This window comes from Notolepis coatsorum, assembly GCF_963971535.1.
Source record: "Notolepis coatsorum genome assembly, chromosome: 1".
NCBI classification, from domain to species: Eukaryota; Metazoa; Chordata; class Actinopteri; order Aulopiformes; family Paralepididae; genus Notolepis; species Notolepis coatsorum.
Genome location: NC_140165.1, coordinates 175,196,896 through 175,224,198, shown reverse-complemented (window position 1 = coordinate 175,224,198; position 27,303 = coordinate 175,196,896). Strand labels below are relative to the sequence as shown.

General features: G+C 43.8%; 1 protein-coding gene across 2 annotated transcripts in view; it reads right to left on the bottom strand.

Moving 5' to 3' along the window:
* Nucleotides 1-19,225, bottom strand: part of LOC311235087 (tripartite motif-containing protein 16-like) — a 36,246-nt gene extending 17,021 nt beyond the window's left edge. The window contains exons 1-3 of one of the 2 annotated variants that reach the window (XM_084322433.1): nucleotides 18,839-19,225; nucleotides 9,414-9,509; nucleotides 656-769 (exon numbers count right to left, since the gene is read on the bottom strand). In XM_084322433.1, coding sequence (XP_084178559.1) covers nucleotides 656-769; nucleotides 9,414-9,509; nucleotides 18,839-19,192 — 564 coding nt within the window. In that variant the 5' untranslated portion in view covers nucleotides 19,193-19,225. The remainder of the gene's footprint in view (nucleotides 1-655; nucleotides 770-9,413; nucleotides 9,510-18,838) is intronic. The other variant, XM_084322434.1, reaches the window with a different exon arrangement.
* Between the last annotated feature and the right edge of the window lie 8,078 nt (nucleotides 19,226-27,303).

Here is a 27,303-nt window from a genome sequence, read left to right as displayed (position 1 = left end):
TAGTTAGCTAGCCTGTTCAGAAGCTAACATTATCCCATCGCTTGTGGTAATTATATTGCATGTCATTGATCTACTGGTCGACCACGGTCTAATAGAAATAAATGCATTCGAACAATGTATAGACATAGCAATGGCAAACAAAATTGCCAGGCCTAACCGCCCCCACTAGCGTGCACCTGAGACCACCTATTTCATCGGTCCAGGTTCAGCGCCCCCGGGGACGAATCAGCGGGGGGCGGGGACGGGGGACAGCGTTCTCACTCAGACAGACACACCCTTTTCTGATGTGAGCCGGGTCTGATTCGACACAGAGCAGTGAGTGAGAAAGGGCCCTTAGTGTTGCATAGAGTCATTGAGCTGATGGCCTGGGGATAGAAGCAGGGGTCACAAGTCGTTAGACTAACAAAGGGCTGCTCTCAGACTGGATGTGTCAAGTCAGGCGGGGGGGGGGGGGGGGTTACATTGCTTTCTGGGTAAATGAGTCATTATACATGACAAGAGAAATGGGTTGGGTTTCTTTGAAGCCCTGTAGCTCAGAAAATAGTTGTGTTATAAGCATGATTCATAAGCCTCATGGTTCAAAGACATATGAAAGGCATATTCATCAGAAAGAGTTACAGTCAGTCCTATGGATAAGACTGAATATCTAGTGAACCTGAATGAAATGGATGTGGTCGTCAGCGTGCTCCAGCTGCTCCAGCTCCACCCCTCTCCTCCTCAGCTCCTCTATCTCCTGGTCCAGTGGCTTCAGGACCCCTTCAGCCTGACTCTGTTAAGACACAAAGACATGAATGGACTGCATCTTTATAGCACACACACACACACACACACACACACACACACACACACACACAGGCATGTGCACACATAGAGGCCAAGGGGTGCTTGAGCACCTGCCTTTTTGAGCCTCATCAAAAAAGTGCCCTTTTTGAGAAAAAGAAATTAAAAAAAAATTACCGTTACGCATATAGACTGCCCTTCCAACTGAAAAATGTCAGGATAGAATCAAAATATTAGGTAAAGAGAGAGAGATGCCCCATATTCCATTGCAGTTTGCACGGCCTCCTCAGCGTGCCTCTCCGCGGACCTATATATTTTATGCATAGCGTGGGTGGTGATGATGATGATGATGATAGAAACCGCTGTGGCGCATACAGTTGAACGCTGGTATTATACTCATTGAGGGACACGAAGAAGTCAAGTCCGATGGGATTTGGTAATCTCAAATACAAATCGGGATTGGAATAAAAAATGCATTTATATTAAACAATACAGAATATACAGCACTTCTTGGGGTCTGTAGGGTAAGCACTTATTCCCTCCCCCCTGAACATTTATGGAGATGCATGGGCCTTTTAAGTCAGTGATAAAAGTGTCTTTCAAGGATAAGTGAGCTCCTGCACTGATTATTATAGTTCAATATTCAATATTTGATCACCAAAACCCCCCAAAAAGCATAAAAAGGGGGCCCCCCGCCCCAAAAAGAACCCTTAAAAATTGCGCTCGCGCGCTCGGTTAATATATACACACAAGTGTAAAGCCCTTTTCAGCCTTTGAGCACCTGCCCCTCTAAAGTCCTGTGCACATCCCTGCACACATACACACACACACACCGAAGGCTGAGGTTAACATGCAAGGCACTAACCAGCTCGTTGGTTCCATCAGTGTCTTTTTCTTTATTAACCTGTTAAGCCCGGAGCCCTATTTTCTGAAAATCCACCTAAAAATACATACCTAAGTAAACCGAAGATTGCTCCACTTCTTCTACAAGGTCCATTAGCATATTCTTGGTATCTAAGGACATCTATGGATCTCGGGGAATGTATTCAGAAATATTGTCTCTGTTACTAGGCTTGAGTAAATTGTGATGAAACAAAGGATAATATAAATTATGATCTTTCTTTGCATCTTTGCCGGTGAATAACACCATGCAAAAAAATTCCAGACATGAAAAACGGCCACTGAGCTCGTTCAGCACCTTCTTGAGATCACATGTACAAAAAATCTAAGCAAAGGAATAAAGGGAAGATGATTAAACAGAAGGTTTTGTAAATACAGTACTGAATTCTGCCATCCGGACACATGCTATTTGAAATATTATTATAGAATATAGAATATCAGGCCTATTGTGAGGTTTTTGTCCGTTGCTCACCTACTCGCTCTGTTCCTTTAAGCCTACTCGCTCTGTTCCTTTAGTTTTCTGTTTATCAATTGCATTCCCCTATTCACACGCTTCTTCCCGTAGACGCCGTTTGATTGGTGCTCCCCCAACCTCACGCTTGTCAATCTCATCCCGCAGCTGTCACAGCTTGTCAATTAAGCATTCCTCTGATTATTTAAACCCCGTTTCCCCATTCAAGTTTTGTTGGATCGTTTTGATATTTCATTAGCATTCGCCGTTCCTTCCTTGCCTGCTGTTTTTCCCTGTGCTTCGCTTCCAGGATATTCAAGAAGTATTCCGCTTGGACAACCAGTTCCCCGTGGCGACGCGCTCGCCCCTTTGATCCTACTCTCTTTACGCACAGCGCCTGGGTGAGTTTTTATGACTGTCTTTGCTCCTATTCGTTTTTCGTGTGTTTAAAGACACTGAAGATATCCTGCTTTTTATCAGACTGTCACTCACCCAGTGTCAGCTTTTTTGGATTGTTCATTGGGATAATATTTGGCCTTAACATCGCCCACTGTGTGTATTCACACCGAAGACATTATCACTTGGAATTGTATTGGGACTTCGCTCACTGTGTGTTTTTCACACCGAAGATATTGTCACTTGGATAATTATTGGGACTTCGCTCACAGTGTTTATTTGCACAGAAGATTCAATCACGCGGATTTGTGTTTGGGACGTTACTCACAGTGTGTATATACACCGAAGATTCTGTCACTTGGATAACTCTGTTTTTGGGACAAGTCACTTCTCCTGTCACCTGCTCTGTTCCCCACTGTACTCTGAGCTAACCCGCTCCCTCTCTCCCTCTCGGTCCCGTTTACCACCTCGGAGATTCTGCCGAGAGAAGTCTGCAGAGCGGCTCTGACGTCACCATCTGCTTCCCCAGACGAACCATCCCGGGGGAAGCTGCAGAGCAGCAACATTCATCTATGCTTGTATCCCAGTCTTTGTTTGTTCTCTACCAGGTTTTTGCTGTTTATTTAGTGTAAATAAACAAGCCCTTGTTTTTGGCAACTCTGAATCAACTCTCTTGTGTCGTTGCGTTTGGGGTCTGTGTCAAACCATAACATTACGATCCAACCAGAATGACGACCCCAGCCGACACAGAGAGAGTCAGAACAGCACTAGCTAATCAGATCGAGTTGACCAAGGATCACAGTCACCAACTAGAGAGGGCTGCGGCTGCGGTGCATGATCTCAGGGAACAGGTCCTGCCCATTCAAGGGTCCCTGGCCGCTCTGGCTGGACAACAGTCAAGTATACTCGGTCAGCTTCACACGCTGAGCGACACCGTTAACGCTTTAATTCCCTCACTTCCTTCAGGAACATTCCCCGCAGCCCCAGCAGTTCCCACGCTTCCCGATCCCGCACCTCGGGAACCCCGTCTCTCCGTCCCACGGCTGTTCGACGGCAATCCCGAGGAGTGTGCCACATTCATCATGCAATGTGAGTTGGTTTTCCGTCATCAACCCAGTCGATTCACTTCTAGAGGAGCCCAAGTGGCCTATATGACAAACTTGCTTTCAGGCCGGGCTGCCCAGTGGGTCACTTCCTCCTGGGCAATGGATGCAGATTTTTGTTTCTCCTATCCAGACTTCGTGGCTGAGCTCTGCAGGGTGTTCCACCATCCAGCCCGTGGTCTGGACCCTGGAGCCCGGTTGGGTACCTTCCGACAGGGGGGCGGCGGGGTAACTGACTACGTCCTGGAGTTTCGACTGGCGGCGGTGGAGAGTGGATGGAACGACCCTGCACTTCGCCTAACCTTCTTGAGGGGACTCAGTGACGCAGTCAGGGACCAGCTCGCTACCCGGGAGGAGCCTGACTCCCTCGAGGACCTTTTTAGCCTCGCCATCCGCATCGACGGACGCCTCCAGGAGAGAAGGCGTGAGAGGACCCGACTGTTACCTCCTGAGGGACCCCGGACCCCCCGTACTCATGACGTTACTGCTGGTCGCCCTGCCTTCAACACGACTGGTGGTAGCGTACCCTCCCGTTCGGTTCGCGAGGAGGAACCCATGCAGCTGGGACGCTCTCATCTGAGCCAGGCTGAACGTGAGGCGAGGTTCAGGTCCGGTCTCTGCCTCTACTGCGGAAGGGAGGGACACCGAATCGCCAACTGCCCCACCCGGCCAAAAGACCAGGCTCGCCGAGACCCCGGGAAATCCTGGTGAGCCGTTTTTCCCATTCCCAGAGCCGCGCACCACCTGGCCATCTGATGAGCGTCACCCTGGCCTGGGCGGACCAACGAGTCACGGTGGAGGCACTCATCGACTCTGGGGCAGACGAGAATTTCCTCGACTTCGAGTTTGCTACCCGAGCCAACATTCCACTTGAGGACCTTGTGAGGCCTTTGGAGATCTTTGCATTGGACCAACACCGCCTGGCCGACATCTCTCAACGCACCTGCCCAGTCGTGCTGACCATCGCTGGGAACCACGTTGAGAAAATCCAGTTCCTTATCACCCGATCCCCTCTAGTCCCGGTGGTCCTGGGTAGGCCCTGGCTCGCGCTGCACGAGCCCCACATCGCCTGGTCCTCCGGTACCATCAAGGGCTGGAGCTCCTCCTGTCACGCCCTGTGTCTGCAGGCGGCGTCCTGTCCCCCGCCCCGGAGGCCCGCTGGTGAGTCGCCTCCGGACTCTTCATCCATACCTCCCGAGTACCACGACCTCTTGGAGGTTTTTAGTAAGTCCAGGGCTCAGGCCGTTCCACCCCATCGCCCTTACGACTGCGCCATCGACCTCCGCCAAGGGGCTCCCCTTCCCGGCAGCCGCCTTTACAGTCTGACCGTTCCGGAGAAGAAGGCGATGGATCAGTACATCTCTGAGTCCTTGGAAGCAGGACTCATTCGGCCTTCCTCCTCCCCGGTGGCGGCCGGTTTCTTCTTTGTTGGGAAGAAGGACGGGGACCTTCGACCCTGCATCGACTATCGCCAGCTCAACGAGATCACCATCAAGAACAAGTCCCCCCTTCCTCTCATGAACTCCACCTTCGAGCCACTCACCCAGGCTACCGTCTTTACCAAGCTGGACCTCCGGAGTGCCTACCATCTTGTCCGTATCCGTGAGGGCGATGAGTGGAAGACCGCCTTCAAGACCCCCAGGGGCCACTACGAGTACCTGGTGATGCCGTTCGGCCTCACCAACGCCCCGGCAGTATTCCAGGCACTCATGAACGACGTCCTTCGTGACATGCTGGAGGTGTTCGTGGTGGTGTACCTGGACGACATCCTCATCTTCTCCAGGACCCTCGAGGAGCACATCCAGCATGTCCGCCGTGTGCTGGAGCGCCTCCTCCACAATCGGCTCTTCGTCAAGGCGGAGAAGTGCCGTTTCCACTCCGACTCCGTCGACTACCTGGGCTTCATCGTTGAGAAGGGCTTGACCCGAGCGGATCCTCGCAAGATCCAAGCTGTGGAGGATTGGCCTGAACCCACCACTCGGAAGGAGTTACAGAGTTTCCTCGGGTTCGCCAACTTCTACCGAAGGTTCATCCGGAACTACAGTCAGGTGGCGGAGCCGCTTACCAGACTGACCTCTGCCGTTCGACTGGTCCCCAGCGGCATGTGCTGCGTTCCGCTCCCTCAAGAAGAGGTTCACTTCCGCCCCTATCTTGCTCCACCCTGACCCCAAGAGACAGTTCATTGTAGAGGTGGACACCTCGGATACTGGACTGGGGGCTGTCTTATCCCAGCGTTCGCCTACGGACCAGAAGGTACATCCTTGCGCCTTCTACTCGCGTCGGTTCCTCCCTGCCGAGAGGAACTACGACACCGGCAATCGGGAGCTGCTGGCGGTCGTGGCTGCGTTGGAGGAGTGGCGTCATTGGCTTGAGGGGGCCGAGGAGCCTTTTACCATCTGGACGGACCACAAGAACCTGACGTTCATCCGCGCTTCCAAGCGCCTCAACGGTCGGCAGGCGAGATGGGCCAGTTTCCTCAGTCGGTTCGACTTCTCGCTGACGTTCCGTCCTGGTTCCCGCAACACGAAGGCCGACTCCCTGTCCCGGTTACACTCCAAGGGGGCTCCACCCTCTGAGGACCCGACTCCCATCCTCCCGGAGGCCAAGGTGGTTGGAGCCATCACCTTGGGCATCGAGGGGGTGGTTAGACGTGCCCTACGCTTCCAGCGTGCTCCAAGCAACGTTCCGATTCATCGACTCTTCGTCCCCGACTCTGTCCGGTCCCGGGTGCTGCTATGGGGCCATACCAGCCGGTTCGCCTGCCACCCGGGCGTCCATCGCACGTTCTCCTTCCTGGCTCGTCGTTTCTGGTGGCCCACCATGCGGAACGACGTCAAGGAGTTCGTATTGGCCTGCGCGGTCTGTGCCCGCAGCAAGGCCTCGCACCAGGCACCCTCCGGGCTTTTACAGCCACTTCCCGTTCCTAGCCGTCCTTGGTCACATGTGGCGCTAGACTTCGTCACAGGTCTTCCCTCCTCCCAGGGGAACACTTGCCTTCTGACCGTGGTGGATCGATTCAGCAAGGGGGTTCACCTCGTGGCCCTTTCCAAGCTTCCCTCGGCGGCCGAGACGGCGGACCTCCTGACTCACCACGTGTTCCGCCTTCATGGTTTTCCCCAGGACATCGTCTCTGACCGGGGGCCCCAGTTCACCTCCCAGGTATGGCGGGCTTTTTGCAAGGGATTGGGGGCGACGGTCAGTCTTTCCTCTGGTTATCATCCCCAGACTAACGGACAAACGGAGAGGATGAACCAGAGCGTGGAGTCTGCTCTTCGGTGTGTGGCAGCCGAGAGACCAGCTTCCTGGAGCCGTTTCCTTCCCTGGGTTGAGTACTCCATCAATTCCATGGTCAGTTCCGCCACCGGCCTCTCACCATTTGAAGTTTCCCTGGGCTACCAACCCCCTCTTTTCCCCGCACAGGAGACGGAAGTGGCAGTTCCCTCCGTGCAGGTCCACCTCGACCGCTGCCGACGGGTCTGGGAGATCACCAGGACCGCGCTGCTCCGGACATCAGAGCGCGCCTGTCGTGGGGCCGACCGGCGCCGGGTTCCTGCGCCGATTTACCACCCTGGGCAGAGGGTGTGGCTCTCCGCGAAGGACCTCCCGCTTCGGTCCTCGGCCAAGAAGCTTAACCCCCGTTTCGTCGGACCTTTCGAGGTCCTGAAGGTACTCAGTCCGGCGGCCCTGCGTCTGAAACTTCCTGCGTCCATGCACATTCACCCCGTTTTCCATGTCTCCCGGGTTAAGCCCGTCTCCCTCAGTCCCCTGATGCCTCCAGCTCCTGATCCTCCGCCTCCCGTGATGGTGGATGGTCACCCCCAGTGGCAGGTCCGCCGGTTGATGGGCGTTCGACGGCGGGGTCGGGGGTTCCAGTACCTGGTGGACTGGGAGGGTTACGGCCCTGAGGAGCGGAGCTGGGTCTCCCGACGGCTCATCGTGGATCCCGGCTTGATCACTGACTTCCATCGTGCCCATCCTGACGGGCCGGGTCGGCCTGGTCGCCGGGTGGCTCCCGTGGAGGTGGGGGTACTGTGAGGTTTTTGTCCGTTGCTCACCTACTGGCTCTGTTCCTTTAAGCCTACTCGCTCTGTTCCTTTAGTTTTCTGTTTATCAATTGCATTCCCCTATTCACACGCTTCTTCCCGTAGACGCCGTTTGATTGGTGCTCCCCCAACCTCACGCTTGTCAATCTCATCCCGCAGCTGTCACAGCTTGTCAATTAAGCATTCCTCTGATTATTTATACCCCGTTTCCCCATTCAAGTTTTGTTGGATCGTTTTGATATTTCATTAGCATTCGCCGTTCCTTCCTTGCCTGCTGTTTTTCCCTGTGCTTCGCTTCCAGGATATTCAAGAAGTATTCCGCTTGGACAACCAGTTCCCCGTGGCGACGCGCTCGCCCCTTTGATCCTACTCTCTTTACGCACAGCGCCTGGGTGAGTTTTTATGACTGTCTTTGCTCCTATTCGTTTTTCGTGTGTTTAAAGACACTGAAGATATCCTGCTTTTTATCAGACTGTCACTCACCCAGTGTCAGCTTTTTTGGATTGTTCATTGGGATAATATTTGGCCTTAACATCGCCCACTGTGTGTATTCACACCGAAGACATTATCACTTGGAATTGTATTGGGACTTTGCTCACTGTGTGTTTTTCACACCGAAGATATTGTCACTTGGATAATTATTGGGACTTCGCTCACAGTGTTTATTTGCACCGAAGATTCAATCACGCGGATTTGTGTTTGGGACGTTACTCACAGTGTGTATATACACCGAAGATTCTGTCACTTGGATAACTCTGTTTTTGGGACAAGTCACTTCTCCTGTCACCTGCTCTGTTCCCCACTGTACTCTGAGCTAACCCGCTCCCTCTCTCCCTCTCGGTCCCGTTTACCACCTCGGAGATTCTGCCGAGAGAAGTCTGCAGAGCGGCTCTGACGTCACCATCTGCTTCCCCAGACGAACCATCCCGGGGGAAGCTGCAGAGCAGCAACATTCATCTATGCTTGTATCCCAGTCTTTGTTTGTTCTCTACCAGGTTTTTGCTGTTTATTTAGTGTAAATAAACAAGCCCTTGTTTTTGGCAACTCTGAATCAACTCTCTTGTGTCGTTGCGTTTGGGGTCGGTGTCAAACCATAACACCTATAAATGACCTTATTATAGCCAAATTGCACATCAATGCATCAGGCCAAATCTACTCTTTCCAATGACAGAGTTCAATTTGGATTTAGTATCACCAGGCGTGCAGGAAGAACCATGAATGAAATCTACTGTAAATAGTTATGTTTATTATTATGGAGACTGGTCCGCCATTTTGAATCGGTTTGCAACGCGGATTTTTGCTAAACGTTCACAGAAGGTAGATAAACGAACTGCGTTCTAATTTATGCCATTAACGTTCAGTTTTGTGGTAGATAATCCCGAAAAATAAGAGACATTTTTAATATTCATCCACAAGTAATCCAAAAGTAATTTTAATCAGGGTAAAGAGGTTAAAACCATGATTTATTATTATTAAGAGAGTATTTGTTCTTTATTTAGACAGTAAGATGGTAGAGAGGGATGCAGAATAGGGGAGATACAGGAAAGAAGGCTCTGGTAGGATTAGATCCCAGGCTAACAGGGGTACATGTGGTTCCAGAGGTAGGGTCCTAACCACTACACCATCTCTGGCCACATTGTGTCTTGTTCAAGGACACTTCGGCATGGTTCCAGGAAGAGCTGGGATCGAACCGGGACCCTTCAGATTACCAGACGACTGAAAAATAAAAAATGACCTCACCTTCAGTGTCTCCACAGCCAGTCTGAGTGCTTTCAGCTCCTTCTCTCTCTCCTGGACTCTCTCCTGGACTTTAAAAAGACTCTCCCCCAGCTGTTTCTGGAACAAATCCACATCGGAAGGAAGCGTTTTAGTTAGGGACTTAATTTAAAGCTACACTAGACAGCTTTATCTATAGTGTAAGATTGGCACCCTGTGGCCATGAGAGGTAATTGCATATTTTTTAAACATGGCGGATGAGAGAAAACAGTAACAGACTAGAATGGGTGCTTGTTGGAGCACATATGTCTGCGACATGCTATATAGTTGGGAACAAATATGTCCCCCCCAATGAGTGAAGGAGGTATGGCATGTATACATACGTTTTTATTTTGTTGTGGTTTTCATTGGGATTGATGCCATTACATTACAAAAGAGGGTACTACGAGTGCTGTCATGGTCCGGGTATCGAGCGCCCTCAAAGCCTCTTTTCCATCGTTTTGGTCTCCTGAGGCTCGCTGAATTTAACATTCATCAAAACGCATCAATTATGTATCAAGTTGTCAACAACATGAATCACAGACTGTCTGAGCTTGTCCCAGTCTGCCAACCACTGCACATCCACAACACAAGAAACAAGCATCTTATATCTGGCAAGAGGAGAAGGCTAAATTGTGCTAGCCTAAGCATAGCATGCAGGGGTCCACAGATCTGGAACAAGCTTGATGAAAATCTAAAAATGACTAATACCTTTAAAACCTTTAAAAAATCACTGAAAGAGGAACTGCTAAAATCATATCTCTAATTAAAATTATAACTTAGGAATAAAATTGTCTGTATTATGTATCTCTGTTATATGTCAGTTAGTAGGTAGGTGTGTAAACCTACCCACGTTGTATTGTTTTGTTTTGTTTTTGTTTTTTTTGTTTTTGTTTTTTTTTGTTATTGTTTTGTTGTTCATATTCTGTTTGTATCTGTGTTCAGGCTCCCTCCAAAAGCTTTAAATAGCTTCTTGGGAGACCTGGCACATGCACACAATTTGCGACATGTTATCACATGAGGATACTCGCATGTAAAATGTATTGTGTGTGTGTGTGAATAAAAAATGCATTCATTCATTCATTGATTCATTCAATTCATTCATTAGCATACACAAGTTGCTTCCAATAGAAAACGCTAGCGTTTACTCTGACTGCCCAACCATGTCATTATTTCTCAAAGCGCAACTGAGTAACAATAGCTTGTTACTGGAAAATGAAAGATGTGCTGGCAGCCTATCCGGCAAACTATCATTACACCTGGGGAAAACAGAGTCCATTCTCTTCGGTTCAAATAACAAACTCAGCAAGACCGACGGCTTCTCAGTTACAGTGAATGAATGAATGAATGAATGAATGAATGAATGAATGAATGAATGAATGAATGAATGAATGAATGAATGAAAACTTTATTTAACAGATTGCAGAATGGGTACAATACAGTACGGCTCAATACATACAATTGTTAAGGGGATGCAGACCTGAGAAAGACGTTTGTCTTGTTTCCATCAGGGTCCCCCATTTTCAATTCATATAGACATTTATGACATACACAACATACATGACATTTATGGCATAGGGACATATAGGTATTTAGTACTGATACATTTGTGACATAACGGTATTCAAATATACAGTACTGTTACCCCTAGATCCTGACAGAGTATATACATATGATGGGGAGGGGACTGTACATTAGGAGGGGGTGGGTGGGTGGGAGGGAAATATACATACGGCGGGGAGGGAATATATACATGCGGTGGTGAGGAGACTGTCTATTAGGAGGTGGTGGGGGTTTTGGGCATTTACGGTGGCCAGTTTCGAATTGCAGCCTCCCGTAGGTGCTCTTTAAGAGCGGTTTTGAATGTGGGCAGGGATTCACATTCCTTTACAGCTTTGGGTAGGGCGTTCCACATTGTTGTGGCATAATTGCGAAACGTGTTTAGTCCCTTGTTTGAGCCGAATCTGGGTTTAACATGATTTGTTGAGCTTCCTCTGGTGTAGTGGTTGTGGTATTCACTGACCTTTGGGAAGTATTTTGACATGTACATGGGCACCCCGGTCGTATAGTGTATCTTGTAGACCAGGCCCATTGCAAGTTGCTGTACTCTGTCGTCTACTCTAAGCCATCCTAGGTTGGCAAAGTGGGCAGGGGTGAGGTGGGTTCTGGGGTTCAGGTCAAGTAGTAGTCTGACCAGTTTGTTTTGTGATGTTTGTAATTTTGTTTTAAGCGCCTTTGAGGTGCTTTGGTACCATGAGGTGCACGCATAGTCATAGTACCCTTGAATGTGGGTGACAATATTGTCATAAGGAAAGATGAAATTACATACCTGGGTTCCATCCTACAGGCAAATCTTTCCTGTGAACCCACCTCACCCCTGCCCACTTTGACAACCTAGGGTGGCTTAGAGTAGACGACAGAGTACAGCAACTTGCAATGGGGCCTGGTCTACAAGATACACTACACCACTCAGGTACCCATGTACACTACCCACCTTCAAAAACCACTCTCAAAGAGCACCTACGGGAGACTGCAATTCGAAACTGGCCCCTGTAAAGGTCCCCCCCCACCCGCCTACCCAACCAACCCCGGCACCCACCCAACCACCTCCAAGGTACAGTTCCCCCCCCCCACCTACCCAACCCCCCCCCCCCCCCCCCCCCCCTCCAATGTACAGTTTCTTCCCCCTCAAATATATATACTCTCTTTTTAGACTCTTTTGTACTCATAAACAGTACTGTATTTGTAAATCTGGTATTTCATAAATGTGTAGATGTAACAGTAGGCCTACTGTCTATCTGTATGTCATGTATGTCATATGTTATGATAAATTGAAAATGGGGGACCCTGATGTAAACAAGACGAAAGTCTTTTCTCTGGTCTGCATCCCCTTAACAATTGTGTGTATTGGGCTGTACTGTATTGTACCCATTCTGCAATCTGTTATACAATTTTCAATCAATCAATCAATCAATCAGCCTTTGGCCACGCTGTTCACATCACAAAATGAACTCCTCACTCCCCAAATTATTATAATTATCAAATTTATATTGTAATTTTCAAAATGATAATCATTGCTCAAGCTGTCGCAAAAGTAAAACAATTGGGCTGTTGATGAGATTGCACTGGGTGAGGCTTGGCCATTGGGTTCCATTCCCTCCCCGCCGTATGCATATTTCTCTCCCACCCACCCACCCCCTCCTAATGTACAGTCCCCTCCCCATCATATCTCATATGTATATACTCTGTCAGGATAATAATAATAATGGATTGGATTTATATAGCGCTCTTCTCTGACTGACTGTTGCTCTGACTCAGAGCGCTTCACAGAGTCCATTATTCGTTCATACACAGTCATACCGGTGGTGGTAAGCTACAATTGCAGCCAGAGCTGCCCTGAGGCAGACTCACGGAAGCGTGGCGAATAATCAACGCCTACGGCCCCTCCGACCACCACCAACATTCATTCACATGCATACACATTCATACGAGGCAAGTAGGTTAAGTGTCTTGCCCAAGGACACAACGGCAATGGGATGGACATGGGCTTGAGCGGGATTCGAACCACCAACCCTTCGATCATTGGACGCCCCGCTCTACCCCTGAGCCACGCCGCCCCTAGGGGTAACAGTACTGTATATTTGAATACCGTTTATGTCACAAATGTATCAGTACTAAATACCTATATGTCCCTATGCCATAAATGTCATGTATGTTGTGTATGTCATAAATGTCTATATGAATTGAAAATGGGGGACCCTGATGGAAACAAGACAAACGTCTTTCTCAGGTCTGCATCCCCTTAACAATTGTATGTATTGAGCCGTACTGTATTGTACCCATTCTGCAATCTGTTAAATAAAGTTTTCATTCATTCATTCATTCATTCATGCTGACCCATGTGAATGCAGAGCAAAAGGCGTTGTTGTCGCCCTCTGGTGGTAAAAAGGTGTACCATAAACTCTCCACAGAAGGACTAAATAAAAGTCAATGGAGAATGCTGGATGTTGCCTGACGTGAAACATATTCCCACACGAACATCCTTGCCTCTGTAACGCTCTGCGCCAGAGCACAGGCCGATCGGCCCTATAGTTTGTGAGATATTGTGTGGATTCAGACACACACACACACACAGATGCTACGGATCCTAATTCCTTATTGCCCATATTTATTGTAACATATAATATAACTGATAGGCCATACAGACCCTCATCTGCACCTTTGATTACACTTCTCATATTCATATACTCAGAGAAAATTATATTGTTTACACTGTTTATTTGTATTATAATTCCATTGCCTATATTTATGTCTGTCTACACAGTAAATCTTGCAGTGTCAAATGAACACTATTCACGAGTGTATTTGTTCCCAACTACAATTAGTGTTAAATTGACTCTTGCTGTTAAGTTTTACTCTATTAGTCAGGTTCACTATATACTTTCGTCGGATTTTCTTGGGGATTTGCAATACTATACATTTTTGGAAAGGGAATTGTATAAGGAATCAGAAAATCCATGTTTACATTTGCCCAGATGTCTATAAGGCGGCCATATTGGAATTTCCAAAATGGCCACCATAAAATGTAGGTTTTGTAATATCTCGGCTTCTAAATGAGCTAGAACATTGATTTGAACTTCTAAACCTACATTTTCAGGGTCAAGGAATCCAATGGTGGTAGTTACAAAGCTTCTACATTTTACATTAACCCTTCGATGCATGAGTGGGTCGAAAATTACTGGGAGAAATGCTAAATGCATGATTTCTTTTTAAGTATACAAAAACAAATAGATTTTATTATCTTTCATCAAATAGTCTATAATAAATCATTATCATATATACATGTAAAATATCTATAAATTCAGCAAAAGGCCAATACAAAAGGCCAATACAATTATAATCTGATGCGAGCCCCACCCTCAAAGGTGCAAGGCCACACCCTATAGCAATGGCCTTGTTCTTCAGACTTCTCTTCAGATATTCTCCTAATATTTGTTGTGGACCACACATAGCCTACTATATGTGAAGTGTCATCCCTCAACATTATTCTACCCAGCATTTGATACATGTACCTTTGACATGGCCCTCTATGAGAAGGTGGTGCAGCTCCTAGATGCCAGACCTGACCTGAAACAGATGTTTGTTCCCAGACTGGGTGAGCTGCATGTCGTCATGGCTGCCCTCAGAGCTCTTGGTGCCTCCATGGAGAATTCGGGTATAGATGATGCCTGGATGGAAGCAGATGTGTATGGTCCTGCCACAACAAGGCAAATCCTGAAATGCACACACTACAAGCGAGCTCTCCATGCCCACATCTACTCATATGTAGCACTCTATGAAATGGCTCTAGAGGAATTCTTCAAGGACAACCCACAACTGAAACGTGTGTGCCTGAAGACAACAGAGGGAGTAGAAGCTGCCTGCTCGGTAGGTATAGACATCAAGGCTGAATCTGTGAAGCAAGTCAACAGCACCCTCATGGAAGCCTTGACCACTGCTGAATTCATCACAGCATTCCAAGAATGGGAGGAACAAAAATCCAGGCATGCAATGTTCAAGGCCATGATGAGCTACCTACATCGGGTGGAAACAATCCTGTTCTTCGTAGCAGCAACTCGGAATGCTGACCTTGAACTCCATCTGCAGGCTGGAGAAGCACTGAGCAAGCTGTTCTTTGCAATGGATCGCATCAAGTACAAAAGACTCTGGCCAAGATACATTGCAGACATGCATGACTTGAGGCTCAATCACCCTCAGACCTGGGAGGAACTACGGGCAGGTAATATATCAGTCACCAAGAGTGTCATTCCCTTTGTGTCTGTTGGGGCAGACCACGCATGCGAACATCTGAACAAGCTGATGAAGATTCGCTCTGGGATTATTGGCATCTCTAACAATGCCAATGCCAGGCAGAGATTTTTCTTGGTCACACCAGAACTTTCACATCTGTCGAAAGAGTTCAAGAGTCAATTTGACATGGAAGCTGACAGAACCACGCAGCACCATGAGCTTGGGCCAAGTGCAGTCAAGAGGGCACATGGTACAATCGACAAGATCAAGGCAGCCATACTCAGTCATGGAAACCCCTTTACTACTGAAGGTGACAGGCTGCACAATGTAATCACGCACGCCTACATCCCAGATGAGTATGTACCACATATCTTGAATGCTGATGTCACTGGCCAGAAGTTGTATGAAGACTATGTGTCAGAGCGGATCAATGGAGATGTCAGCTTCTGGGCCCCTGTAAAAAAAGAGAACAATAAGATGTTCCTGTCTGGGAACAAGAAGATTACAGTGAAACTCAGAGACAATACTGTGGATTTGAAGGAGACCAAGGACCTGTTTGCAAGGCTGATGGTACTTGCCAGGTCAAACCGAGACATCAACCAGAAAGAGGCCATAGGAAACTATGAATTCACTCTGACACCAAGGGCATTGTTCGCTCCTGATGGAACAATCCTGCCATGCTATGACAAGTCCAAGTTAATCCATCTCCTTGAGAAATTGACAAGAGAAGATATGCCCCATGAAGATCCTCAGCTTCCTCAAGCTCGAAGTACTACCCACCAGGATGCAATGGATACAGGATTCACAGACCCCACATCTACTGATCAGCCAATTCGAAAGATAGCACTGATGGATGGCATGGTGCTTGTGCAGAGGCTGAGCACAAAACTAGCCACTGTAGTGACAGTCAAGGATCTGAGTGGCTGCTTCAATGACAGACTGATGTCACTAACACGAGATTATGATGAAATAATCCTTGTATTCGACACATACAGGACAGATTCTCTGAAGAGCGCAACCAGAGATAAACGAAGACAAGGAAAAGCTATCCAATACCAAGTCAGAGATGACACCAACATCAAACACATCCCACTGAGCAGGTTCCTCTCTCATGACCAAACAAAGGCCGATCTGACTGACTATCTTGCAGCCAAAATGCTAGAATACAACAGGGGATCCTCCAAGCTGATCATCACGTCAGCTTCTGGGCACACTAGGAGCAACAAAGACCTACTCTTTGAAGGAAATAACCATGAAGAAGCAGACACACTGCTGATCCACTAAGCTGTGCTGGCAACACACCGGAACCCAGCTGATGCACAGTTGATGTTCTTCTCACCAGATACAGACGTTCTAGTGCTAGTCACAACAAACTATGATCTCTTGCTGAAGAACACATTGATTTCGATGGCCTCTGGTGTTGTGCAGATTGAACCACTGTGGCGCACTCTAGGAAAAGAAAGAGCAAAGGCTTTGCCAGCTTTCCATGCATTCACTGGGGCCGATAACACAGGGAGGTTCTCCCGTATAGGCAAGGCAACCTGGCTGCAGATCTATCTCAAAGCAGATGAAGACATTATCAATGGTTTTCAGATGCTTTTGGATGAAGCAGAAGTGACAGAAGGAATGCTGTCCACACTGGCTTCCTTTGTATGTGCAGCCTACTCACCCAAGGGTATCAACATCAAGACAATCCCTGAACTGCGATGGCATCTCTTCTGTAAACACAGGGCAGAGAGTGACAAGCTCCCTCCAACACATGGAGCTCTGAAGCAGCATATCTTGAGGGTCCATGTACAAACCAGGGTATGGGCACAGGCAGCCATTGCTCTGCAAGATCTGCAGCTGGACCCCCTGCACAATGGGTACTTCAAAGATTCAGATCATGAAGCCAACAACCACAGAGGTCCTCCCAGCCCCGAAGGCCATCATTGAGATGTTCCAATGCAGATGTAAAACGAACTGTTCTTCTGGAAGATGTTCCTGCAGAGCTAAAGACTTAGCCTGTACTGACATGTGTCAGTGCAGTAGCCAGTGCCAGAATGACGATGATTCCTATGCCGTGATGGATGAAAGTGATGATGATGGTGATGATGGTGTATAGATGTGTATACATTCACATAATCTATCACGTAATAGTCTAATGAAGAAGGTTACTTCTTTTCTGTGGTCATGATACTGAAGTTGATGTCAGTTGCCAATCAGTTAATGTCAATTATCTGTTAAGTCCTCAATAAAATGTTAACATGCACTTTGGTGAGTTCTACCTCGTTTTTGTTGGCACCATTGGATTCATTGACCCTGAAAATGTGGGTTTAGCCGTTCAAATCAATATTCTAGCTCATTTAGAAGCCGAAATATTACAAAACCTACATTTTTGGCGGCCATTTTGAAAATGCACCCGGGCAAATGGAAACATGGATTTTCTGAATCCTTATACAATATCCTTTCCAAAAATGTATAGTATTGCAAATCCCCAAGAAAATCCGACGAAGGTATATAGTGAAGCTGACTACATAATTTCCGACCCACTCATGCATCGAAGGGTTAATGTAAAATGTAGAAGCTTTGTAACTACCACCATTGGATTCCTTGATCCTGAAAATGTAGGTTTAGAAGTTCAAATCAATGTTCTAGCTCATTTAGAAGCCGAGATATTACAAAACCTACATTTTACGGTGGCCATTTTGGAAATTCCAATATGGCCGCCTTATAGACATCTGGGCAAATGTAAACATGGATTTTCTGATTCATTATACAATTCCCTTTCCAAAAATGTATAGTTTTGCTAATCCCCAAAAAAGTCCAACGAAAGTTTAAATCACTTTATAATGAACCTGACTATATTTAGAGTCAATTTAACTCTTACACAAGAGCAAGAGTCAATTTAACACGAATTGTAGTTGGGAACAAATACACTTGGGAATAGTGTTAATTTGACACTGCAAGATTTACTGTGTACTATTACCCTACCCTGTAAACCTACCCCCAAAATAATCAATAAAAGGAATATCTTATCTTATCTTTGGGCATTGTTTTACATTTGTGTCACACTATATGACCTAAAATTGAGAGACTGTAGCATTTTATGAATTTCATGGCACTGGCCGTTCGCATTGGACAGGACAAACTCCCTGTGTTTCATGTATTACTGTATTTTCTCTTGTCTTGCCCAATAGCTTGATTTCGTTTGCTGAAGACTCAGTATTTTTCCATGGAAAAAGTTACATAGTGCATATTTAAAGATGTCAGTTGTTGCAGAGTCAGGTAACTAAAGGAAAGTGAATTAAAACCTGCTGAATTCATCAAATATTATTCTATTTTACACCTGTGTGCAAATTCCAAGACCTCGTCCTTCAGTATGTTTTATTGTACAACTGCTTTAGAAGTAGGTCAACATGCAGATCAGGCTGATCTTCGGACTGGGCGGGAGGCCTGCACTGAGAACATATTGCAACATACTGCATCTCTTGTTAGGTTATGTTCTTAATCTATTTTCCTCAGTAATCATTAACTTGTTTCACTTGTGTTTCGTGATCTAATAAACACCTTTGTTCACTGTGGGCCTTCCTCATTCTTTAAATGTGATCTTGGTCATGAAGTAGATGTTCTGGTCCTACCTGTTTCTCAGTCCTCTCTGCTGCAGCTGACACCGTGTCGTGGCCTTTATGTTCCTCCATGGTGCACAGCAGACAGATACACTGCTGGTCCGTACGACAGTAGACCTCCAGCAGCTTGTCGTGACTAGAACACATCTTGTCCTGCAGTCGGGCCGTGGTTTTGACCAGCTTGGGCTTCTTCAACACAGGGATACTGTGGTGAGGTTGGAGGTGGGTCTCGCAGTGAGAAGCCAGACACACCAGGCAAGACATGAGGGCCTTGTGGCGTCTGGTTCCAGTGCAGAAATCACAGGCCAGGTCTCCTGGTCCGGCGTAGGTCAGAGCAGCAGAGGCAGATGTTTGCTGTTGGGCCATTTTAGCCACCGTCGCTCTCTCAGACAAGAGACAAAACAACAACACTTTTGTTTTCTCTGAAGAGGCCGTGGAGAGAAGGGGAGGGATTTCCTCCAGGGGGTGGAATTTAAGAATGTCTTTGGGGCGGTTTTAAATAATATAGGATGCAGACAGTAAAGACTCAACTTAATTGTTCCATTATTTATATAATTTACTTGGTTTCTTACACCTCCAAGTGTGACAGATCGTATGGTACTCCTCTTGCGTTGTGTCATCTGTCGATGCCCCAAGGGAGAGTCGAACCCAGGTCTCCCACGCCGTGGGCGACAACACAGACCGCTGCACTAAGAGGTGAATTCACTCCTGGGTACCGTATCTGTGTGTCTATTAACCCTGTTGTGGGGAAGTGAGTTTAACTCCTGGGTACCGTATCTATGTGTCTTTTAACCCTGTTGTGGGGAAGTGAGTTTAACTCCTGGGTACCGTATCTATGTGTCTTTTAACTCTGTTATGGGGAAGTGAGTTTAACTCCTGGGTACCGTATCTATGTGTCTTTTAACCCTGTTGTGGGGAAGTGAGTTTAACTCCTGGGTACCGTATCTATGTGTCTTTTAACTCTGTTATGGGGAAGTGAGTTTAATTCGCAGCCCGCTTACTGCCACAGTCACTTCTCAACACACACGTTCATCGTGACGGTGGATATTACTCACAGACCTCCGCTACACAAGCACCACATTTAATGTAATATATACCGAGAACAAAACAGTAGTAGATATAGAAGAACATAACAAATGACTGGTGTTCAGGTGTGGAAAAAAGGTTCACTATGTTCCTTCTGCCTCCACCTTGTTTCATTTATATTATATACACTGTGTTCCTTCACTGTCTCCACCTTGTTTCATTTATATTATATACACTGTGTTCCTTCACTGTCTGCACCTTGTTTCATTTATATTATATACACTATGTTCCTTCTGCCTCCACCTTGTTTCATTTATATTATATACACTGTGTTCCTTCACTGTCTCCACCTTGTTTCATTTATATTATATACACTGTGTTCCTTCACTGTCTGCACCTTGTTTCATTTATAGTATATACACTGTGTTCCTTCACTGTCTGGTTACACCTTGTTTCATTTATATTATATACACTGTGTTCCTTCACTGTCTGCACCTTGTTTCATTTATATTATATACACTGTGTTCCTTCACTGTCTGCACCTTGTTTCATTTATATTATATACACTGTGTTCCTTCACTGTCTGCACCTTGTTTCATTTATATTATATACACTGTGTTCCTTCACTGTCTCCACCTTGTTTCATTTATATTATATACACTGTGTTCCTTCACTGTCTGCACCTTGTTTCATTTATATTATATACACTGTGTTCCTTCACTGTCTGTCTGCACCTTGTTTCATTTATATTATATACACTGTGTTCCTTCACTGTCTCCACCTTGTTTCATTTATATTATATACACTGTGTTCCTTCACTGTCTGCACCTTGTTTCATTTATATTATATACACTGTGTTCCTTCACTGTCTCCACCTTGTTTCATTTATATTATATACACTGTGTTCCTTCACTGTCTGCACCTTGTTTCATTTATATTATATACACTGTGTTCCTTCACTGTCTGTCTGCACCTTGTTTCATTTATATTATATACACTGTGTTCCTTCACTGTCTGCACCTTGTTTCATTTATATTATATACACTGTGTTCCTTCACTGTCTGCACCTTGTTTCATTTATATTATATACACTGTGTTCCTTCACTGTCTGCACCTTGTTTCATTTATATTATATACACTGTGTTCCTTCACTGTCTCCACCTTGTTTCATTTATATTATATACACTGTGTTCCTTCACTGTCTGCACCTTGTTTCATTTATATTATATACACTGTGTTCCTTCACTGTCTGCACCTTGTTTCATTTATATTATATACACTGTGTTCCTTCACTGTCTGCCTCCACCTTGTTTCATTTATATTATATACACTGTGTTCCTTCACTGTCTGCACCTTGTTTCATTTATATTATATACACTGTGTTCCTTCACTGTCTGGTTACACCTTGTTTCATTTATATTATATACACTGTGTTCCTTCACTGTCTGCACCTTGTTTCATTTATATTATATACACTGTGTTCCTTCACTGTCTCCACCTTGTTTCATTTATATTATATACACTGTGTTCCTTCACTGTCTGCACCTTGTTTCATTTATATTATATACACTGTGTTCCTTCACTGTCTGCACCTTGTTTCATTTATATTATATACACTGTGTTCCTTCACTGTCTGCACCTTGTTTCATTTATATTATATACACTGTGTTCCTTCACTGTCTGCACCTTGTTTAATTTATATTATATACACTGTGTTCCTTCACTATCTGTCTGCACCTTGTTTCATTTATATTATATACACTGTGTTCCTTCACTATCTGTCTGCACCTTGTTTAATTTATATTATATACACTGTGTTCCTTCACTGTCTGCACCTTGTTTCATTTATATTATATACACTGTGTTCCTTCACTGTCTGCACCTTGTTTCATTTATATTATATATACTGTGTTCCTTCACTGTCTGCACCTTGTTTCATTTATATTATATACACTGTGTTCCTTCACTGTCTGCACCTTGTTTCATTTATATTATATACACTGTGTTCCTTCACTGTCTGCACCTTGTTTCATTTATATTATATACACTGTGTTCCTTCACTGTCTGCACCTTGTTTCATTTATATTATATACACTGTGTTCCTTCACTGTCTGCACCTTGTTTCATTTATATTATATACACTGTGTTCCTTCACTGTCTGCACCTTGTTTCATTTATATTATATACACTGTGTTCCTTCACTGTCTGCACCTTGTTTCATTTATATTATATACACTGTGTTCCTTCACTGTCTGCACCTTGTTTCATTTATATTATATACACTGTGTTCCTTCACTGTCTGCACCTTGTTTCATTTATATTATATACACTGTGTTCCTTCACTGTCTGCACCTTGTTTCATTTATATTATATACACTGTGTTCCTTCACTGTCTGTCTGCACCTTGTTTCATTTATATTATATACACTGTGTTCCTTCACTGTCTCCACCTTGTTTCATTTATATTATATACACTGTGTTCCTTCACTGTCTGCACCTTGTTTCATTTATATTATATACACTGTGTTCCTTCACTGTCTGCACCTTGTTTCATTTATATTATATACACTGTGTTCCTTCACTGTCTGCACCTTGTTTCATTTATATTATATACACTGTGTTCCTTCACTGTCTGCCTCCACCTTGTTTCATTTATATTATATACACTGTGTTCCTTCACTGTCTGCACCTTGTTTCATTTATATTATATACACTGTGTTCCTTCACTGTCTGCACCTTGTTTCATTTATATTATATACACTGTGTTCCTTCACTGTCTGCACCTTGTTTCATTTATATTATATACACTGTGTTCCTTCACTGTCTGCACCTTGTTTAATTTATATTATATACACTGTGTTCCTTCACTATCTGTCTGCACCTTGTTTCATTTATATTATATACACTGTGTTCCTTCACTATCTGTCTGCACCTTGTTTAATTTATATTATATACACTGTGTTCCTTCACTGTCTGCACCTTGTTTCATTTATATTATATACACTGTGTTCCTTCACTGTCTGCACCTTGTTTCATTTATATTATATATACTGTGTTCCTTCACTGTCTGCACCTTGTTTCATTTATATTATATACACTGTGTTCCTTCACTGTCTGCACCTTGTTTCATTTATATTATATACACTGTGTTCCTTCACTGTCTGCACCTTGTTTCATTTATATTATATACACTGTGTTCCTTCACTGTCTGCACCTTGTTTCATTTATATTATATACACTGTGTTCCTTCACTGTCTGCACCTTGTTTCATTTATATTATATACACTGTGTTCCTTCACTGTCTGCACCTTGTTTCATTTATATTATATACACTGTGTTCCTTCACTGTCTGCACCTTGTTTCATTTATATTATATACACTGTGTTCCTTCACTGTCTGTCTGCACCTTGTTTCATTTATATTATATACACTGTGTTCCTTCACTGTCTCCACCTTGTTTCATTTATATTATATACACTGTGTTCCTTCACTGTCTCCACCTTGTTTCATTTATATTATATACACTGTGTTCCTTCACTGTCTGCACCTTGTTTCATTTATATTATATACACTGTGTTCCTTCACTGTCTGCACCTTGTTTCATTTATATTATATACACTGTGTTCCTTCACCTCCACCTTGTTTCATTTATATTATATACACTGTGTTCCTTCACTGTCTGCACCTTGTTTCATTTATATTATATACACTGTGTTCCTTCACTGTCTGCACCTTGTTTCATTTATATTATATACACTGTGTTCCTTCACTGTCTGCACCTTGTTTCATTTATATTATATACACTGTGTTCCTTCACTGTCTGCACCTTGTTTCATTTATATTATATACACTGTGTTCCTTCACTGTCTGCACCTTGTTTCATTTATATTATATACACTGTGTTCCTTCACTGTCTGCACCTTGTTTCATTTATATTATATACACTGTGTTCCTTCACTGTCTGCACCTTGTTTCATTTATATTATATACACTGTGTTCCTTCACGGTCTGCACCTTGTTTCATTTATATTATATACACTGTGTTCCTTCACTGTCTCCACCTTGTTTCATTTATATTATATACACTGTGTTCCTTCACTGTCTCCACCTTGTTTCATTTATATTATATACACTGTGTTCCTTCACTGTCTCCACCTTGTTTCATTTATATTATATACACTGTGTTCCTTCACTGTCTCCACCTTGTTTCATTTATATTATATACACTGTGTTCCTTCACTGTCTGCCTCCACCTTGTTTCATTTATATTATATACACTGTGTTCCTTCACTGTCTGCACCTTGTTTCATTTATATTATATACACTGTGTTCCTTCACTGTCTCCACCTTGTTTCATTTATATTATATACACTGTGTTCCTTCACTGTCTGCACCTTGTTTCATTTATATTATATACACTGTGTTCCTTCACTGTCTGTCTCCACCTTGTTTCATTTATATTATATACACTGTGTTCCTTCACTGTCTGCACCTTGTTTCATTTATATTATATACACTGTGTTCCTTCACTGTCTGCACCTTGTTTCATTTATATTATATACACTGTGTTCCTTCACTGTCTGCACCTTGTTTCATTTATATTATATACACTGTGTTCCTTCACTGTCTGCACCTTGTTTCATTTATATTATATACACTGTGTTCCTTCACTGTCTGCACCTTGTTTCATTTATATTATATACACTGTGTTCCTTCACTGTCTGCACCTTGTTTCATTTATATTATATACACTGTGTTCCTTCACTGTCTGCACCTTGTTTCATTTATATTATATACACTGTGTTCCTTCACTGTCTGCACCTTGTTTCATTTATATTATATACACTGTGTTCCTTCACTGTCTCCACCTTGTTTCATTTATATTATATACACTGTGTTCCTTCACTGTCTGCACCTTGTTTCATTTATATTATATACACTGTGTTCCTTCACTGTCTGCACCTTGTTTCATTTATATTATATACACTGTGTTCCTTCACTGTCTCCACCTTGTTTCATTTATATTATATACACTGTGTTCCTTCACTGTCTGCACCTTGTTTCATTTATATTATATACACTGTGTTCCTTCACTGTCTGCACCTTGTTTCATTTATATTATATACACTGTGTTCCTTCACTGTCTGCACCTTGTTTCATTTATATTATATACACTGTGTTCCTTCACTGTCTGCACCTTGTTTCATTTATATTATATACACTGTGTTCCTTCACTGTCTGCACCTTGTTTCATTTATATTATATACACTGTGTTCCTTCACAGTCTGCACCTTGTTTCATTTATATTATATACACTGTGTTCCTTCACTGTCTGCACCTTGTTTCATTTATATTATATACACTGTGTTCCTTCACTGTCTGTCTGCACCTTGTTTCATTTATATTATATACACTGTGTTCCTTCACTGTCTGTCTGCACCTTGTTTCATTTATATTATATACACTGTGTTCCTTCACTGCCTCCACCTTGTTTCATTTATATTATATACACTGTGTTCCTTCACTGTCTGCACCTTGTTTCATTTATATTATATACACTGTGTTCCTTCACTGTCTGCACCTTGTTTCATTTATATTATATACACTGTGTTCCTTCACTGTCTGCACCTTGTTTCATTTATATTATATACACTGTGTTCCTTCACTGTCTGCACCTTGTTTCATTTATATTATATACACTGTTCCTTCACTGTCTGCACCTTGTTTCATTTATATTATATACACTGTGTTCCTTCACTGTCTGCACCTTGTTTCATTTATATTATATACACTGTGTTCCTTCACTGTCTGCACCTTGTTTCATTTATATTATATACACTGTGTTCCTTCACTGTCTGCACCTTGTTTCATTTATATTATATACACTGTGTTCCTTCACTGTCTGCACCTTGTTTCATTTATATTATATACACTGTGTTCCTTCACTGTCTGCACCTTGTTTCATTTATATTATATACACTGTGTTCCTTCACTGTCTGCACCTTGTTTCATTTATATTATATACACTGTGTTCCTTCACTGTCTGTCTGCACCTTGTTTCATTTATATTATATACACTGTGTTCCTTCACTGCCTCCACCTTGTTTCATTTATATTATATACACTGTGTTCCTTCACTGTCTGCACCTTGTTTCATTTATATTATATACACTGTGTTCCTTCACTGTCTGCACCTTGTTTCATTTATATTATATACACTGTGTTCCTTCACTGTCTCCACCTTGTTTCATTTATATTATATACACTGTGTTCCTTCACTGTCTGCACCTTGTTTCATTTATATTATATACACTGTGTTCCTTCACTGTCTGCACCTTGTTTCATTTATATTATATACACTGTGTTCCTTCACTGTCTGCACCTTGTTTCATTTATATTATATACACTGTGTTCCTTCACTGTCTGCACCTTGTTTCATTTATATTATATACACTGTGTTCCTTCACTGTCTGCACCTTGTTTCATTTATATTATATACACTGTGTTCCTTCACTGTCTGCACCTTGTTTCATTTATATTATATACACTGTGTTCCTTCACTGTCTGCACCTTGTTTCATTTATATTATATACACTGTGTTCCTTCACTGTCTCCACCTTGTTTCATTTATATTATATACACTGTGTTCCTTCACTGTCTCCACCTTGTTTCATTTATATTATATACACTGTGTTCCTTCACTGTCTGCACCTTGTTTCATTTATATTATATACACTGTGTTCCTTCACTATCTGTCTGCACCTTGTTTCATTTATATTATATACACTGTGTTCCTTCACTGTCTGCACCTTGTTTCATTTATATTATATACACTGTGTTCCTTCACTGTCTCCACCTTGTTTCATTTATATTATATACACTGTGTTCCTTCACTGTCTGCACCTTGTTTCATTTATATTATATACACTGTGTTCCTTCACTGTCTGCACCTTGTTTCATTTATATTATATACACTGTGTTCCTTCACTGTCTGCACCTTGTTTCATTTATATTATATACACTGTGTTCCTTCACTGTCTCCACCTTGTTTCATTTATATTATATACACTGTGTTCCTTCACTGCCTCCACCTTGTTTCATTTATATTATATACACTGTGTTCCTTCACTGTCTGGTTACACCTTGTTTCATTTATATTATATACACTGTGTTCCTTCACTGTCTGCACCTTGTTTCATTTATATTATATACACTGTGTTCCTTCACTGCCTCCACCTTGTTTCATTTATATTATATACACTGTGTTCCTTCACTGTCTGCACCTTGTTTCATTTATATTATATACACTGTGTTCCTTCACTGTCTGTCTCCACCTTGTTTCATTTATATTATATACACTGTGTTCCTTCACTGTCTGCACCTTGTTTCATTTATATTATATACACTGTGTTCCTTCACTGTCTGCACCTTGTTCCATTTATATTATATAC